Source organism: Gavialis gangeticus, unplaced genomic scaffold (assembly GCF_001723915.1).
Source record: "Gavialis gangeticus isolate Ggan-Ray unplaced genomic scaffold, GavGan_comp1, whole genome shotgun sequence".
Classification (NCBI taxonomy): domain Eukaryota; kingdom Metazoa; phylum Chordata; order Crocodylia; family Gavialidae; genus Gavialis; species Gavialis gangeticus.
The window spans coordinates 32,779,817-32,798,781 of record NW_017729001.1 but is presented as its reverse complement, the minus strand read 5'-3'; the positions used below and the strand labels follow the sequence as shown (position 1 = coordinate 32,798,781).

The following is an 18,965-nucleotide window of genomic DNA, read 5'->3' as shown; positions in this document are numbered from 1 at the left end:
GCCGCAGCAGCTCCTGCTCCTCGTAGCTCTGCAGAAGAAGCTCCGAGTCATGGAGAGGCACCGGGCACGTGGGACGTGTGCTGCAAGGCAAGTGCAATCCCCTCCACCCTGATCCCAGCCTTGCTGCTGCCAGAAGTGCTTCCTGATCCCCCACAAGCCTGATGCCAGTGGAAGGCTACAGAAGGCCGCGGCCACCACATCCTCTAGCCTTGCTGACATCTGCACCCTAGCTCTGCTGGCAATCCTAGTGGCGCTGTGCTGCCAACAGAATTGGGGACAAGGCCATAAATCTGGATCAGAGCCTGGGGCCTCCCCTGCCATCTCTCTGGGAGACAAACTGCTCTTCTCTGCCACAGAAGAGCCCAGCAGCCTTGGGCAAGTCACCTGACTTCTCCATGCTCCTCTCACAGTACCTGTAAGATGGGTATAATGCTCCCTGGCGACAGGACATGTCTGAATCAGGTCAATAGTTCCTGGAATGTGTTGTGACAGCTTGGACAGGAGGTGAAGGGTTAGTTATTATTAATTATCAGCGTTATGGCATGCCAGAGAGAGGCAGCCGGGAAAGCCGGCAATGCTGCATTTGTCAGCAGTGGAATAACCAAGGGGAAGCCAATTCCTCACAATGGAGGTGGCAACCCTCAGCTCGTTCCTGGTTCCAGCAGGCTAACAGGGGCCACGTTCTCCTGCAGTGGAGTGTTTGGTGCCCATGTGGGAGGGTGGACTCAGGGCCCCGCATCCTGGGTGCTTCCTGTACACCAAATGCCCTGGAAGGGGCCCCGTACCGTGCTGTCCTGCAGGTACTTCTGCCAGATCTCAGCCGTCAACCCCGAGCTGGCGCTGCAGGGGACGTCAGGAGACACAATGTTGTGGTTCACCAGCGCGGACAGGTGGGTGCGCACCGTGGAGAGGTGTCGGCAGTACGCCAGCCCTGCAGCCAAGGGGAGCAAGGACACAGGCACTCGGGACCCAGGTTGCCAGCCAGAAGGGCCCAGAGGAGCCCTGGGACATCAACAGGCCTGCCTGCCCACCCTGCACTGTGACAGCTTGGTCCCTAACAGAGATTCTTGAGCTATTTTTCCCCTTGTCTAACACTAAGAGCTATGAACAAGGCATCTCTCCCTCCCCCAGTGTAACATTGCGCTGCCAGGGCACGAGACACCTGGGCTAGGGACCCTCCAAATGCTCCCTGCATGCAACATGCAGGCAGCAGCCAGAGGCACCCATGTCCTGCTGGCAACATCAGCTTGATCAACCAGGCCTGGTCCTCTCCCCACGCCCCTCCCCGAGAGCCTCAAGAGGAGTTGGCCGAGGGAGATACTCACAGCCATAGAAGGCCCGGGAGAGGATCTGATACTTCATATTGTCACACAGGAGCTTCAGTGGGGCCCTGCCAAAGCAGAAAGAAGCCATCAGGCCCTGGGAGGGGGAACACTGCAACTGCTGCCCCAGCCGTGGTGCGCCGCCCTGGCCCAAGCCCTCTCCATACAGACCCCTGGCAGAGACCCTGGTGGAGCCTGCTGCATGCATCTCTCACCCATGGCAGCAGGAAAGGGGGAGACTTTCCACTCTGGCTTATTCATCCCGAACCAGTGGCAGGGGAGGCATCCCAGCTGCCAGCTCTCCCAAGACCCCTCCCAGTACATTCAAACACACATGCTTGCTGTGGTCTCTCCCATACTATGGGCAGGCTGACAAGATCCTGGCAGCCCTGAGCACTGGCTCCACATTAGAGAAGAGGAAATGTAGGCAGGCACCAGCATTTGCAAGGGAAAGCAGTTTCCACCCCTTAGCAATGCTTGGTGGGGTCTGGGGCATGGCTCCTTTAGTCCTCTGGGAAAATCCCAGCCTTGGCTACCTGCCCGGAGCTGCAGAGGGCATCGGTGGTGAGTCACTGGTTCCAAGCCCTGTGCTCACACCTCTAGCCCTGCCTTTGAGTCTGCAATGGATAAGGCTAACACTAACCCTCCTGGGACATTCAACCCTGCCCCCACCAGTGAATTCTCCTGCCCTCCCTGAACAGGATGAAACAGTGCAAGGCACAGCCGTGATTCTGCTACAGGGACCTCATCACGTCTACATGGGTGCCCGCACTGCTCTCGGAGGGTCTCCCCATTCCTCATCCCACCTGGGAGATGCCAGAGCCCTCTATCCCTGACCTCAGGGGGATCTCACCTGCCTGCTGGCAGCACCCACCGTACCTCTCATGGTTGCACCCATTGGCAGGGCCGCCGTCCGAGGAGCCACTCTGGGAGCAGGAGGAGCAGGAGGACTTGCGGGTGCTGGGTTGCCACATGGATGGCAGGCCACTGCCCTGCGTGTCAATCAGGTCCTGGGGGACTGCAAAAGAGTGGGGAGAGAGCCGTCACTGACAGCTGCAAGAGCCCCCCCAGGCTGGGCGCTCGGCCACCACACTAAGGGACACGCAGGGAATCTGATTGGACAGCAACAGCCCACAGCGTCCCCAGGGAGATGGCTCTTCAGCACCCGGCCTGGTGCCAGCTGCTCCCACCCGAAGCTACAGCACTCTTGGGAGAAAGGAACAAATGGGGGAGCATTAGTGAGTGAAAGAGAGAAGCCTCAGCCATGCCTAGACCCCACCTGCCACCAGCTTACCCTAATGTCCAAGGAAAGACACGCAGGTCGTGAGCAAGCGACCGAGCCAAGGTGCATCGGACATGGCACAGCACCAAACCCAGCCACCAAGCATGAGAATGGCTGTGGCCCTGGGGAGAGCAGGACAGTGGCAGGAAGAGCTGCCTGTGGTGCCAGAGAAAAGTCAAGGGGAAAGAGACTGAGGAAGAACCAGATCAATTAAGATGTCCCCAGCAGTGTGATGGAGCAGCGGGACGTGGTGCCTGCCATGCTGTCACTTGCTACACACCCACTAAGACTCAGCACGGTCCCTTGCCACGGTGCTGCTGGCTGATTCAATGTGCAGAGCAATCTGGGCTCTGCTGATTCCCTGGGGATTCACTGCCTTCCTGCACTGAGCCCTACCTGTTCCAGGCCACCACACAGCTCTGTGGCCATCCGCCCTCTCTGACCTGGGGCCCCTGGCCACTTGGGCTATGGCCGCTTCTGTGCAGACAGAGACAGGCAAGCCAGACCAAAGGTGAGGCACAGAAGAAAGCACAGCCGACGCAGGACAGGAATCCAGCCTGGCCTTGGGAAAGGCCAGGGCACACCCTGTGATACCTGCTGGCCCACCACGAGGGCAGCACTCCAGCAGTGGCTGATGTTCGCAATGCACCCAAAGAGAAGCCTGCAGGGAGGTTCTTACCAGAGTTTCTCCCCACCTAACGCTGAAAAGGGATGCAGCCAGACTGGCACCCTGAGAGGTCTGCTGGGGCTAGGGCATGCCTTCTCGATGGGAGCCCACAAGTGACAACATGGACAGTGCAAGAGAACCAACATGGATGGCAACAACATTACACTGGCACTGCTTGGCCCCCAGCAGGGCCAGGAGAGGATGAGGTCCGGTGCAGAGGCTCAGAGACCATTTGGGGATCACCACAACCTTCCTGGTGGCAAGCGTCCTCAGGGTCCTCTGCCTCCCAAAGGCAATGGAGGTGGCAGGTGAAGCAAGGAAAGGGTGAGAACGATGGTTAACAGCAACTACAGATGTGGAGACAGGATGAAGGCACAAGTGAGTGGGAGCAGGGGGACTGCCAACACACTGCGTGCAAATGTCCTGCCCATGACAGGTGACGAGAACTCGGTCAGGCAGGCTCCGACCATCAGCCTAAGGGGGAAATCTGCCCCCAGCACGGTACACTCGAGTGGCTCAGAATAAGCCCAAGGAAAGAAGATCCTTTACTAATGGCTCTGGTCTTAACTGCAGTTTTATCTAGGACTTAGACCAGCAAGTTACCAGAGTCAAGCACGGGAGAACCTGGATATGATTCTGTGGCCTGCGGCACAGAGGCAGGAGTCAGGAATCTCCGGTTCTTGGTGTGTTTCTATAAGCTCTCCTGGCTTCCTCCCTGCAAGACCCCAAGCGCAGCACCTCTGCTATGCCATACAAAACTAAGACTGGAAGGGAAGCAGCCACTTGGGTCAGAACAAGACATTAAGGTGCACTGAAATCCAAACAGGATCTGCCTGCCTGCTCTTGGGAGGGCCGGAGTAGGGGCCAAACCAGATGGGACAGCCCAAAGAGCACCCCTTGCTGCTGTCCTGGTGCAGAAGGGGCCTAGCCAGCTCCCAGGCCTGGCCCAATGGGTTCAGCTAAGTGCCTGGTGACTGGCACAGAGGGAAGCAAAGGGCACATGGATCCAGCAGATCTGTGGAGGGTTCCCTCTGGCCCTGCAGGAGCCCATGACTCAATCCACAGCCAAAGGTTCAGTGCTTCTCTCTCCCTCCAAACAAAGGGCACTTGTATGTGCCAAAGCCAGAGTAGGGGAGATGGACCCTCTTTCAGACATGATGCCCTCCCCAGGGTGATTCCCGGGGCATTTCTCTTAGTGATGTCCCCAACAATTCACACCCCAGGAACCAGGCTGCACTGCCTGACCCTTGCCCCGCCACACACACTTACTGAACTCGGACTGCGTGCCAGGGTATATGATCCTGAAGACATAGTCTGTGGCTTCGTCATCTTCCTTGTCAGAGGCCGACTCAGAAGAGCCCTGGGGACTTCGCTTCCTCAGCTTGGGAAATACTTTCCCCTAAACACAGAAGAGCAGCTGCTTACCACATCGTTGGCTATGGCTGCAGTCAGGGTGAGCACAATCTCTGCCTCGCCATTGAAAGCATGGTGTCACAAACACTGCCCCGTGCTGGGAGTTTGAACACCCTCAGTATTGGAGGATCCCCCCGCCTGAGAGAAAAAACATATACTCCCTTTGGCAGACACAATACGCCCTGGCCTCATGACACAGCTCCGGTGGCTGGCGAGGTCTGTGGAGACCACAGACAGCCACTCAGCTCAGGGTGCGTCACTGCCTGCTAAGACCAGCAGCTGGGCCACTGTGGTACAACAGTGGCATGTCAGTGGATAAGAGGGAAGGGCGGCAGCCACCTGTTTTGCATGATGAAAGTGAGAGGTGACCCTCAGGCTCCAGGAAAACTGCCCATCAGCTTGACTATGCTGAGTTAGGTGAGCTTCCCAAACTAGGGGAACGTGGAACCCTGTCCAGAGGGCTGGCATCAAGCATCGCTGAACTCCCACTTGAACCCTGCACACTCAAAGGGTGCCTGGGTCTGGCGCCAGCCCCATGGAGAAGGTGCACTTCACACTGAACGACAGGCTCCCTGGCACTGACAAGCACATGGACAGTAATGAACCAGGCCTCAGCAACACCCGTCGTGACTGCTCCCTCGAGGGGACCGCAGTCCCTGAGGGTGCAAGACAGCGAAGGCCAAAGTCTTGAAGGGCCAGCTCTTATCCACAGGGCGTGGCCTGCCTTTTGAAGGGGGTGTTGGTCATGTCCCCATCATGCCTGGCTGCAGTTCAACACAAAACTCCTCACATGCTAGATCCAGCAGTCTTTTGAGCTGGATGCAGGGGGCTCTTACAGCGAAGTCTCTTCTGAGAGGCCTCATGAAGAAGGCTACAGCTCTGTGTCATCAGAGCTGGCAAGGAGCCTGAGTGCCTCATGGACTGGGGCAAGCACATGGCTACTAAGCCACCACACCTGAAATCAAAGCCCTCACCTTTCCCCTCTGCGACCAGAGAGGAGGATCCAGCTGCCCATGAGGAAGGAGGCCATTTTCAAGGCAGGAGAGAAACTGCAGCAGGTGCCCTCCTCTGGGGAACCGGAGCGGAGGCCTCTGAATCCCGTCCTGGCTCACCAAAACCACTGTCCCGCCGCTGTCTACTATTAGCAACAGGAACGAGAGCGGAGGAGACACAGAATGCAGGAGTCGGGAGATAGGCCGGAGGATGGAACAGGACACGGTCAGTCAGGGGAGCTCATCTCTACATGCTTCAAGGGAGGGAGAACAGGAGAAACTTCCCAAAGAGTTTGCAGTTCAAGCAGACCAGAAAGAGGCACAGGAGGGGAGAGGAGAAGAGGGATCTCTCTGCCCCCATTTCACAGATGAAACTGAAGAGCAGAGGGACTGAACGGGGTCACGCGGGCTGGGGGGAACAGAACCCAGGTCTGGCAGGTCCCACTGGGCTCTTCTGCCACTCTCACTGCCCTAGAACCACAGGTTCAAGTCCCGGGTGCCTGCTCTTCACAGTCTTCCCTGAGACCTGCTTGTAGACATCCCCTTGGAAAGAGCCACATAACAGCAGGCTTGGGGCACTCGGTTCATCTGCCAAGAGCCGAGCCAGGCGAGCCGGGTTCGAACCCTGAGGTCCCGTGGACAGGAGGCACCACCTGCCTGTCCTCGTCGAGCTCTCAGCCACCCCACATAGACAGCCCCACAAACCAGCCCAGTGCCCTGCAAACCAAGAGACCTGCAGTGAAGCAAAGCCCTTGCCTCTCACAGCACCCCCTCCATCACCTGGCTTACCCTGCTGGTGGCAGTGCAGGTAGACGATCTCTTCCAGGCGAATGGTCATGGCATAGTCCCAGTACACGCTGGAAGGGGAAGAGAGAGAGACCTCAGTGGAGCCCTACACTCAGTGCCTTCTCCACTGCCACGTTCGCCGGCCTGGCCACCTGACTCGTTCACACCTTCGAAGGCAAGAGACGCAGGCCTGATCCCCAGCCAGAGGACACCAGTCAGTGAGAGCTGCAACCATTTGCATGACAGAGGATGCTGCTCTGAGCTTCACCAAACTCCCTCAAGGGAGCAGAAGGTTTCAGAGGGAACTGGAGAGGAGAACAGCCACCTGGTCCTGCCAGGACAGGGTGGGATGGCCGTCATGCCCCTGCAGAAACGCCTCTCTCTGCTTTCCCCCGCCTTCAAAAAAGCAGCTCAGCAAAACTGGGCTGGGTTAAAGACAGTGCTGCCTGACTGGGGCAATGCCTCTGCCTCAACATCCTTCCCAGCCAGAGGCTGACATGGCCACATGCACCAGGGGCTCTGGGTCCCCTGGGTGCTGGGACACTCTGGAAAGCAATCAACACTCTGCTCCTTGCTGTGGCTGGTCAGTGCCTCCTGGGAAGTCTGCAACAGCAGCTCTGCACCCTGGAGCCCTGCACAGGTCCCGAAGGACAGGATAAGGGAGGGAGGGGGGCACATCCCCAGGAGAGGGCATACTTACTTTGCAGTCTGACCTCTATCTCCCTCCGTTGGGCCTGGACACTGGGAAGTTTTAGAAATTAGGCTGAAGCCCAAGCCAAGAACTCAGCAAAGCAGCCCAGAGGTGAAAGAAAGCATTGCAGTGGGATGTCAGCCACCAAACACCCCCCCACCCCAGGAGCACGGGGCAATAGGGAGATGGGAAGGGAAGGAATAAAAGTGAGAAACAGAGAGAAGGGTTGGGAAAAGAAAAGAAAAATGAGTTACATGCAGGTCACTTCTGCACATAGGTCTCCTGCTAGAGCAACCTCTGCAGACCAGCTCCCTTCCAGGAGGACCAGCTCTAGCGCTGGGCAGCCTCGGGGAGGGCTGCTAGTGGCTCTTGTGCAGTCCAGGCTGAGGTGCTGATACCAGAAGGGAGTTGTGGGGAGGAGCTGAATGCCAGAGCCCAGCACAATCCATGGACATTGTGTGGACATGGGTGTCGCCAGACCACCCAGCAGGCTCCATGTGGAGGAGCCTGTGGGACCCTGCTTCAGGGACCCCACCCTCAGCAAAGAGATGGCAGGGGAGACACTGGGGGCTGCTAGTGGGTCCATGAGGCAGGTGGTGGAAGCTACAGCCCCAGGAGGGAAAGGCCCTGTCCCAAGGCAAGGTGAGTCCCGATGAGCCTCAGCCTTTCTACCACTGCCCTGAGCAGGGTGCTCCAGCTATTGCCTCCTCTCCCTAGACACCTGCCCCGTGTATCTGCTTGAAACCCCCCAGACTAACACTGGCAGTGACACGAGGGGCCCAGGCTCGGTGCACTCCAGGTCTGCTCCACTAGGACTCCCTTGGACAGAGCAAACCATTGCCCATGGCCAGGGCACAGCCCCATGGAGACAGATGCCTCAGCCTCTCCTCTCTGCCCCCCACAGCTCATCCCTCCCCTGCGCTCTCCCCAGCCTCCTTCCTGCTCTCCCTCTGCTACTGACTTCAACTCCTGGACGACGGCCACTCAGCCAGGGGAGCCCTTCCTGGATGGACTCCAGCAGAGACCAGCACACAGCTGGAACCAGATTCCCCTGGCAGGGCTGGAAGAGGAGCTGCTCCTCATCTACACTAAGCTGCAGTTCTTTGAGAGCAAAGGCAATCCAGCCACCTCCGCTCAACAGTCCAGTGAAGTCCAGGAAAGGCTGGGTCCTGGAGGGGCATCTAGCAGGACATTTCCTTTTCCCCTCTCTCCTCACCCAGGCGCTGGCTGGGTCCTGCCCTTCCAGCAAGTCACCTTTTCTCGTAGTCCAGGTCTCCCACGGAGCCATTCATGAGCTGGTTGGGAGTCCACTTCAGTGTCATGATGTCTGCTGTTTGGTGCAGGGACAGGTACCCTGGGATCGCCTCCATGTCATCTCGCTGGAGGAAGAGAAGGGGAAGAAATGGCCTTACAGGCTGGCAAGGGTGGGGGTCACAGGCTGAGGAAGGAACCGTCTGAGCCACACCACAATCATTTACTGCACCACAGCTGCGCCTGATGCCCTTGAAACCCTTCACGCCTCAGTCCAATGCAGCACAGAGGTGAGTGCAAAACCCTTTATGCAATACAGACACACCCCACAAAATGCTGCTGCCATCGTGGCAGGCCAACACCTACGCCGGGTCCGAGGTGCCAGGCCAGCTGAGACGCATTGCCACAGCTCCATACAGCAGCTTGATCTCCCTGCTTTGAGGTCACAGCGCTGCCCAAGGAGCAAGCTCGAGAGCAAGACAGCAGTGCTAAGGAAGCACTCCCTCTCCCCGTGTCAGTGACTGCAGAGCGTACTCATGCCAATCGGTAAAGTGCCCCCATGGGCTGGCAGGACCTTGGCCTCCACACAGTTTGGGTGGCCCAGGAGGACAGAGTTGTGTCTGTTGGGCCCAGCTCAGTGATGTCCCAAGCTCAAGACTCAGCACTATGACTCCAGGAAAGGCAAGCCGCACCCCAAGACCTCAGCTCCAGAGCTGCTGTTTTGGAGTAACATAGTCCTACTTTTCTAGGTCACTTGCAAGCCTCAAATCTCACTCTAAGGACAGTCCCCTTCTCCAGCATGGCCTGAATGGGTGGAACTGTTGGAAGAGCCAGCCCCAACAAACAGCTGGACGCTGGCTAGAGAGGCAGAGGCGATGCCCTCTAGGCAGAGCAGTTTGGAGGACTTTTCCACGTCAGCCCCCCATCAGCCCCTTCCCTTTCCAGGGTTCCTGTGCTGCTTACCGGCTGCACCCTGACGTTGTTCTTGCCATACAGGAGGGTGGCCCTGGAGTTCTGGTGCAGTGACTCCACATAGTCCCTAGCCGACAATGAAAGCCGGTCGTCCATGCTGCCGCTCGAATGTCTCTTCTGAATCTGGAAAAGGAGGGCTTGTGGGAGCAGGTCCTCTCCTCCTCCTCCTCCTCCTCCCCCCCCGCCCTCAGAAGACCTCTCTCTCATAAGCTCGCCTGTCCAAAATGGCTTGTGGGCCATCATGCAACACTGTCATCTCTCCTTCTCCCCTAGGTCAGCGCTTTCCAAGCTTTTGGGACCCTTGACTTTCCCAGCAAGCCATCACAGCCCCTGGACTTTGAACTGAAAAGGCAGGATGCCTGGTGTGCCCACAGACCAGCTCCCCACCACCTGCCATGGCCCATCAGCTCCTGTAGACTGTAATTTGGGACCTTCACTCTAGGCCACCAGTTTGACACTGACCATAGTCAGCTATGAGGTGGGGGCCACCCAAAGGCTGTACAAAACCTGCATTGATTGCAGCCACCTGCAGCTGCCTTCCTTCACAATTCAGAGCCACTGCCTGGCCCCAAAATGCTAGGCTCCATTCTTGTCCCACTAGCCCATGTTCTGGAGCTTCAGCATCCCCACCAAGGCCATCACCCTGCACTTCTCTAGCCCCTGCCACGCAAGGATCTCAAAGCACTTTTCAAACCAGCGAGGTTTCCTCTCTCGCCCTTACACCCCTGGCCCCCCAACTCACACAGAGGGCAGGGCGCTTGGTGGGGGAGTCCTGGCGGCAGTGCAAGCTGTGAATCCGGTGCCTCTGCACCAGCTCATCGGCAGAGGGGTCAGTCCAGAAGTGATCAGCTGTCTTCATCTTGGTGTATTCCAGCGCGCACGGCCCCACTGCACAGGGAGGGGAGCAACAACTCAGCTGCCACCCGAGAGCTATGACCACATCCATCTCCCAGCCACAGAGCACATGTCTAGACCCACGTGCACAGGATGCGTGCACAGGGTGAACACAAGGCTCAAAGCAGGCTCTTGTATTGTCCCCAAACTATCAATGAGCATTGGCAATGAAGGGGACACACCCTCAGACCTCGGAAAAGTAGCAGAGCTTCATCCAAGCCCCGTGATATTAGAACAGCATGCACGGTGGATTCAAACATGCCCCCTGCTCGGCACCCAGGCAGAGGAGCCAGGCTGCTGGCTGAGCCAGCCATGGGTCTGCCCACACTGCACCTGTCAGCACTGGGCGGCAGCATTGCAACCAGAGTTCCCAAAGCCCTGTCCCTGCACCAGAGACTGCCTGGAGCTGGGAGGAATCTGCAGCCATTTCTTGCCTGGATCAAGAAGGCAACAGGAGACAGAGACGGACTCAACTGGGTCCTGACCCGTGACTGCGCAGCCATGCATTGGCCCTTGTGGGTTACCAGCCAGCCGTGCAAGGTGGGGATACCTAGCAGGTCGCACATGATCCCAGGAGCAAACTGACAGGCAAAGCCATTCTGGGGCTGCCCCCCATGGGCAGCGCTCTTCATCTCTGTTTAACGTGAGGCTTGCAATGCAGCCTGCAGGGTGGTTTCACGGTCTGCATTTCAACAGCCCAAAAGGCAATTTGGAATGGCCTCCGCTGGGAAGTATTTGGAGTTTGCTACCAGCACCTGAGCAGTTGCACAGGCCTGTCCCACCCATGGCGAGCCCTAGTAAGATGCAGTAAGAGCCCTACAAACTGACTGAGGGGAGCATCTGTCTGGAAAGTCAACTAAGAGAGCAGGTGAAGAGCATAAATGTTACCCAGCAGAGAAGCAAGAATTGGTCCATCTACAGGGTCCATCAGGAGGGCTTCTTTCTCATAATATTTACTAGAGGGAACAAATCGCAGAAGAGAATTACACTCTGATGGAAGAGTTACGTGGCAGAGAAGGCTGTTGTGGCTGTTGCCCTGTCCCTCCTGCACCCTAATGGCTGGTGAGAAAGGACGAGTGGCCATAATGGGCTGTTGTACTGCCCCGAAGCAGCAGGGCAGTCAGAAGTCCTCTTCCAGCTCCTACCTCCACCCTCTGCAGCAGCCTCTGCCTGGCCTGAGCCAAGCTACTGCAGCGAACCACAAGTGGGTACCCCCCAGCATGGAGCTGGCATGCCGCTTGTGCCAGAGATGCCCAGGACAGGCAGGTCCCTGACATGAGCTCTGCAACAGTAGGAGGACACACAGGCTAGCAGAATCCTGCCAGCCCGGTAGCAGATAGAGATGGTGAGACACAAAACCCATCTCAGCCAGCTTAGCAGCATCACCAGGACACCTGAAACTTGGTGGACAGCAGGGCCAGAGTTTGAAATCCAGGGCCGCGCACTGAGCTGGGAGAGGAGGAGCATGCTTTGTGCTGGTCCTGTGGGTCACTGCCCTGGAGGATTGCTAAGCCAGGAATGCATGCAGCTCAGTCCAGGGACTGTGACTTTACAACAGGCCCAGCTGGGGAACAGCTCATGGGCAGCAGCCACCGTCCCCCACCTGCACTCACCTGCTGTTCTCAACCAGGTAATGCACAATCTTGTCCAGGACCTTCTCGAAGAGGGCCGTGCGAATCCAGAGGTGCTTGATGGCCTGTGGGGACAGGTTCGGCAGCTTCGGCACCTTGCGCACGTTCTCCTGGAGGCCTTGCACTTGGTTTCGCCTGCAGGCAGGCAGGGCAGAGGACAGCACAAACAAATCAACCAGACAGCAGCATGGGGCACGTGCTCCAGGCCCTCCCTAAGGGCAGGCCTCTCCTTGGCTGCCTACCAGGCAGTGCTCGTGCTTCTTTGGCTCTCTTGGTTGTATTTATTAAACTACTGCCTGCTTTGCTGACAGTGCTCTCATCCCCCTGCTTTATCTGGGTCAGGGTAAGGTGCTCTTTTGGACACGAGGCCTGGTAGTTGTACAACAGGGTTGTACGTGCCATTTTAAGAATAGGCGAGACATACATCTGCCTAGGATGCTCTAAACAGCTATAAGCCAGGACTCTGTTTAAGGAGCTTTTGCTTCATATTCTATTCCAGCTGTCTGTCTCTTATTGTAAGCCACCCAGAGCCTTTGTGGGGAAGGCCAGCATATAAATCTAACAAGCAGATAGCTAGATAAGGATGATCCTGCTGCGAACAGGGTGCTGGACTGGATGACTTCTCGAGGTCCCTTCCAGCCCTGCTATTCTACGGGTCTATGAAAGCCCACCTCTGCATGGGAGCCACTACCCAGGGGCACAGCTCTTGCCCTCTTCCTGAGGAGCCTGGGGTGAGAGCCGGGATATGATTTTCATTTCCAATATTGTGGAGATGAAACCTGGCACAAAAGGTGCTGGACATGAGGACACAATCCAGCAAAGCTCTGAAGCAAGTGCTGAAGTCCCAGAGGAATTATTCATCCACGAGTCTTGGGCAAAGTTCCCTTTCCAGCCAAAGGGATTTAGCATCCTAAGCCCCGTTTTTAAGGCAGCCTAGGAGGATTTTACCCAGAAGGCATAAAACTGCCCCAAAGAACAGGGCTGCATTGAAGCTTGCACATACATGCATCTTTGGGCGTCCTTCAAAATGGTCATCCCTGGCCACGGTTTCCAAACTCACGTGCCTGCACCTGGGCACCCGGCAACACTTGTGGCTCCTGCTCACCCATACATTACCAAAAGACCACGTGCCACTGTATTTGAGATTCCCTGAGTTTGAATGTAACAGCCCAGATCCATGCCCCTCACCCTCCCCGAGACCCTGGCAGCACGAGAGACGGTGCAGTAACAAGCAAGAGCCTCACGCGGTCTCGATGAGCTGCTCCAGGTCTTGTACCTTCCGGCACAGCTCTTCGGCCAGTGGGAAGCTCTTGCCCACCTTCATGAAGAGGGCGGCTATCTTGTTGCTGCGCAGGAAGCCCGCTGCTCGCCTCTTCAGCCCATATAGCACGCAGGCCTCCACAGCCGCTGCAATAAAGCACAGCAGTGACCCGACGCACCCACAAGCCTGGGAACAACCCCACCCTGGCCTGGCTGGCCCAACTCCCTGCCTCCCATGTCTTCTTGCACCCTGACCTCTACCTACAGCAGGGATGCTCCTCGGAGAGCAACCAGGCTCACGGCTGGCTCCCTGCTCAAGCCCAGGACAGCCACCAGGGACCTGGGTGCCTGTCCTCAGCAGCAGAGACCTTGGGAAGAGGCATGGATGAGCAGCCTGAAGATAACAGGGGCAGGGAGGCTGCAGGGAGCCGACAGAGCTGGCTCGTGCACAGAACCGGAGAGGCCGAGCTTGCCACCCTGAGAACAGGGATTCTCCTTTAGGCCAAGCAGCAGAAAAATGAATCTCGAGACAGATCAAACCCACAGAAAAGACGGCCGAGCTGCTAATTCAGTTTGGCTTCAGCAACTACCGTTACCAAGACGACTGACGACTAGATGGCAGCTGGCAATACGTTTTCCAGGCCAGGCTTCATGCAGCACCTGAGCCTCTGGCGCTCCTGGAAGGGGATGCAAACCGCTAACTAAAGCCGTGCCGAATCTCCAGGCAGCCTCAACCACCTGCCGGTTCCTGCTGCACCCCTACTCACTGGGGGACCATGGACAGGAGCATGTAGACCTCACCCCGCCATACAAGCCTCACTCCCTTGACACCTCAAAACAAATGCATGCAACAGCCGATGCCACGGCCAGCTGCCTTGGCCGAGTCTCTTGGGAGGGATCCAGAGGGACACGTGGTATCAATACACCGTGATCCAAGCCCTGGAAAACAATACAGCCCCACAGCGCTGGAACCGTATTGGTGCTGTAGAACAAGCTCTCTGGTGGAAAAACATCGCTCCCACCCCAAAAGCTGTGTGGGGTGAGCAGAGGCCTATGCTTCTTTTGCTCCCGGAAAGTGAAATCTCCAGCAGCCCAGCGAGTCTTTGGGGGACGCTGGAGAGGTGTACACACCGGTTCCCAGGGCTGCTCAGGGCACTCACAACTGGACACAGGTGGCACGAGGGGGACGCGCTGTGGCTCTGACTGTGACTGGACGAGTGGAAGCCACACGCTGGTGGCCAGCCGAGCTCCCGGTCACCCGAGACACCCATGCAGGGCAGCCATGTGGCTTCCTGGGATCTAAATGAGGCACAAACTCTCCTCCAGCACAGACATGCTACAGAGTCCGGAGCGTGCCGGGAGCAGGTGCCGCCTTGCTGTTTGGCTTTTGCTTACTCCAACGCCATGGCCAGACGACCCAGGGTGCAGAATAAGTCTGACAGGCTTGCCTGGCTTGGGGAGCAGATAGGCTCCGAAAGATCGAGGCAGCACGGACACACAGCCCACCGCCCAACATGTCGTCCGGGCACTTGTCTGCAATCCGCCCGGAAACGTAAAGGCAACTGGGCAAGCGACAGAGGTGGCTCTGCTGTCCCACGCCAGCCCCATGAGCCACTCTGTTACCCAGGGCTCGTCCTACCCGAGGTCAGCTCTGCAGAACGCATGCCACGCCACAGCTGAACCACCGCTCTCTGCTGCAGGGAGCTCACAAGCAAAGCCCTCAGCTCTGGTTTTTAAAGCATGAGGCTACAGGCTGTTACAGGGAGCTCCTGCCCTGGGCGGTTCAGTTAAACAGATGTGCAAGGGCACCTCAGCACCTGCCTCATCACAGCTTTGACAGAGGGCAAAGCAGGGGCCTGACACAGGGAGTGCAGCAGAGTATCGTACGCACCAGGGCCTGATGGCTCCATGCAGCTACAGGTCGACCTGCCAGCACCCACGGGGATGCAGGTAGGAGTTACCAGCAATTCCACCTAACCGGGGGAAGCCACGGGCAACTCGCCTCCTGCACACCGAGACACTGACAAACACAGTGACCACGCACCAAACGGCCCAGTCTGCCCAGGCTGGGATTTGCACCACAGTTTACAGCAGCAGGGCATCTGGCCCTCCGCTGCTGTGAGCAGGGCAGTCTGCAAGGGCCTGCAGTGCTCCCCAGACAGGCTCACGGACAACACTATGTGTGCTAACATGCAGTAGTGACTCCTCCCTGTAGGCTCATGTATACTGCTGTTGCCCATTGCATGCCCCTCCTGTAATACACTGCCTTGCAAATGCCAGCCTCGAGGCACAGGGAGAGAGTCTGACTTGATAAGCACGTAGGCTGTGCAAGCTACAAAGCTATGATGTAAAGCAAAGTGGGGCACTGGGGAACATCAGAGCAACCACTTCGAAACTCAAGGCAATGCATTTTACTCCCCCTTGCCCGAGTAAAACCAACCCGAGACATGAGAGACACTGCTGGAAGTACAAGTCTTTACGGGGCACTACTGCACTTGCTGGAAGGGGGGGCTGGCACCTCTTTCTCTTTCATCCCTCCACTGATGAAGCCAGACTCTAGCTCCTGTCACAGCAAACTTGCACCCTCCTGCCTGATGGCAGACAGCTGGCACCAGCCGTGCATTCATTCATTTCCTCCTCGCTCTCTGAAGCACTGCAGCTTGCTCTCTGAAGCACAGCCCAGTCCACAGCACCATAAGCAGCCAGGCACCCGATAGGCTGGACAGAGTGAATTAGCAACACTGGCCCTGCATTATTTTCGGCTCTGGCAGGTCGCTAGCTGTCACATCAATTATACCGCCAGTCAGCTCCTTATCTAGGGCTAGCTGGATGCTGGAAGTCAAGCACACACAGTCACAGGCATGCTGCTGACGTGGCAAAATGGTGCCTGCGTATGGCGGGAATGCACAGCTGGATGCCTACACACCCAAAACGGTCAGCCCAGGGGCAGCGCAGATCTCCCCAGCTCCCTCCCCAGCCTACTGGAGGCTGCAGCGTCTGCCCCTTCCTAGCCCAGGAGTGGCCTGCGGGCTAGGATCACGTGCCGCTAGATGGTGCTCGAGAACATGCAATGCTGCACTGGACCACCACCTCCTCTGGGTCCCAGGAACTGCAAGCAGCTGGGCTGGCTGCATGCAGCTCCCCACGCCTCTGGCTGACACTGCTCCCATCTGGAGGGGGCTCCCATCCTCCACTGGCATCCTGTGGTTCTGAGAAGGATGAAGAGTGAGGCCCATCCTCCTTTCTGGCTCTCCCAGCAGCTCAGAGGAGGAGCAGTCCCAGGAGGGCTCAGCATCACACACCTGTCATTTTACTGAGGTTTCTGTAGCTTGCCACCACCCCAAATGCACAAGCAATTTGATTCCTGCAGCAATCCCTGGAGGCCATTCCTTCTGAAAGCATGGCCCAGCTCCCCACGGCTGGGGGAGAAAACACTTCCATTATGCTCAAAGTCCAGGGAGCTCTCACTTTCATTAGGCCTCTCTGTGACACCTGCTGTTTTTCTTGAAGTCTGAGCACCTGGAAGCAGAATTTAAGGGGAATCACAGCTTCCCCTGACAAAGAAGTGTCTAGTCCTCACACACGTGGAGAAAGGTTCATAACCATGCACCAAGTGTGTCCTGCAAAAGGCTCAAAAAAAACCCAAAAGAGATGCATGACTTTCCTAGTGTGATTTTTTCTTTAGGCTCACTGCATTATTTTGAATATCTGGGCTGGCAATAGCAGAAGTCACCTAGACAATGTGCTGCCCTTTCTGTCTCCAAATGGAATTGCAGAGTGCAGTAAGTGCCAGATATGTTTCCAAGCACACATCTGCAGATTATATTCAGCGTGGGTGGATAATGAGAGTGGTATTTTGCCTATCTGTGCCTAGGGGATTAAGATTATTTTATTCCTGATGCAACACTACTGGTACTTCCATGGAGTTGCACGCTGCTGTTTGAATCCCTCTGCTGTTAAGAGTCAAGGCAATGTTCGGTGCTGGGCAGCAGGAGGAACACAGCAAAGGCAGCTGCCACGTCTGCTGAGTCAGCTTGCAGAGGGAGCATGACCTTAAGAAGTGTCAACGTGCATTTGTTTTCCCCAAACCTTTCAGCTCCGTAATCGGCTAAATTGGACTTTTGGAATCAGATGCCTTTTCCTGCCAACCCAAGCAAACTGTTAGAGGAGCCTGGTATTTTACGGAACAGGAGGAGGAGGAGGACGGGGAATGGGTGAGCTTGGGTTACAAGGGCTGAAGGCGAGAGGCCTGCCTAGGGGCAAAAGGCAGCACTATGCAGGTCCCAGAAAACCGTGAGAGCCAAGCTGCTTATGAGGATAGTGATGTCCTTTATGAAGCTCATTGCTGCCAAGGCTGTGTAGGCTGCTCATATCCAATTGTGATGACAGGCAATAAGTTGCAGATACCCAAAAACCACTGGAAAAAAAGCCCGGTGGCATCATTAGGGAGGCTGAATGGTAATCAGCAAGCCCAGCTCCTCGCCTGGCACAAAGCACTATAAATAATCCCAGGCTGCAAAGCCTGCACTGTACAGAAAGCAGAGAGTGAGTCACGCCTCAAAGTTAGCTCTGCTCTTTTGACGCCGCTCAGCTAATGATGTGAGGAGCCACAGAGGCCTGGGACAGACGCCCACCTGCCTTTCATCCCAGGACCTGGGAGAAAGGGCACGAAGCAGCTCCTAACTACCTTCCAAAGTAGAGATGGAGGTGGCGTGGTTCCCCCTCTTTGCATCTTTCAGCAGCAATTCTCAGCCAAGGTGCCAGGACCTCATCTTAGTGAGATCCAGGGAGCCCATGCAGAGCAAGGCCTGCCCTGGGAATGGAGATGGAGCAGCAACGCACACAGAGGGGAGAGCTCATGAATGGAGCTGGAGCCAGACGGCAGCTTTGCACACTGGCTCCCTAGCACTGCACTGCTCAGCAGGCGGCCCACTCTGGCCAGCACATGTTGTCACAGACACAGCGGCAGGAGGCAGGTGGCAGCCAGAGACTCAGCCGTGAAGCAGGTGAGCAGCTGTGTGCGCTCTGGAGAGTGGGTGGAAGGAGCAGCTTCCTGGGGAGGGGTCAGCTGCCTGCAGGAGACAAGCAGCCTGTGACAAGAGAAGGAGAGGGGAGCCCAGCTTCTCTGAGTGCCTTGCTGTGCTGGGATCCCCGAGATACCTTCCCCCTACCCAAAGAGATGTAGGAGGACCTCACGCCATGCCGCTGGGGAGCAAGATGGACACACTTGACCCCTGCAAAACAGACAGAAGCATGGTGTGGCCCCGAGGGCTGTTCCCTGCCATCTGCAGTCCTCCTCTCACACCCAGGCCAAGCCGGCTCTACATGAAGGCTCTGCCCTGCTTCGGCCAGCTCTAGAACACATTTTCCAAGCTTAGAAACTGTCACTAACTGCTGAAAAAAGGCAGATGTTATTTAGATCCAACCCAGGAAGCGTGTGCAAGACCAGATGTCAGACCCCATGCCAGAAAGAGGGGCTGAAGGAAGCCTACTGCAGGGGTCACCAGCACTACATAAAATGTTCAAAGACCCTTTCAACACGTTCCTGTTCCCTGCGCCTGCACTGCCCCCATGCACTGGCTCATTTACAGAGACTTCTCACCGCACAGAGGTTCACCTGTCACATAAGCAGCCTATTTAATCCCTTCTCAAATGAGTGAGAGGGGCTCAATATTCTGGCACTTGGTTTGCTGGACTGCCACCGCCCGGGGTGTCACAACCCGAGTCCACGTTCAATGAGGAATGCAATGTGCTGACCATGACTCCTCCCTGGGGATGCTGCAGCTCCCTGGTCTCAGCACATG

The 18,965-nt window shown here is 56.8% G+C and overlaps 1 protein-coding gene across 2 annotated transcripts in view; it reads right to left on the bottom strand.

Moving 5' to 3' along the window:
* The window catches only part of SGSM1 (small G protein signaling modulator 1), a 45,157-nt gene that overhangs the window by 20,761 nt on the left and 5,431 nt on the right, over positions 1-18,965 (bottom strand). The window contains exons 2-14 of one of the 2 annotated variants that reach the window (XM_019507340.1): positions 13,146-13,308; positions 11,884-12,036; positions 11,159-11,226; positions 10,119-10,264; positions 9,368-9,499; positions 8,408-8,532; positions 6,466-6,533; positions 5,659-5,822; positions 4,541-4,670; positions 3,436-3,618; positions 2,202-2,340; positions 1,326-1,390; positions 786-931 (exon numbers count right to left, since the gene is read on the bottom strand). In XM_019507340.1, the coding sequence (XP_019362885.1) occupies positions 786-931; positions 1,326-1,390; positions 2,202-2,340; positions 3,436-3,618; positions 4,541-4,670; positions 5,659-5,822; positions 6,466-6,533; positions 8,408-8,532; positions 9,368-9,499; positions 10,119-10,264; positions 11,159-11,226; positions 11,884-12,036; positions 13,146-13,308 (1,682 nt within the window). The remainder of the gene's footprint in view (positions 1-785; positions 932-1,325; positions 1,391-2,201; positions 2,341-3,435; positions 3,619-4,540; positions 4,671-5,658; positions 5,823-6,465; positions 6,534-8,407; positions 8,533-9,367; positions 9,500-10,118; positions 10,265-11,158; positions 11,227-11,883; positions 12,037-13,145; positions 13,309-18,965) is intronic. The other variant, XM_019507339.1, reaches the window with a different exon arrangement.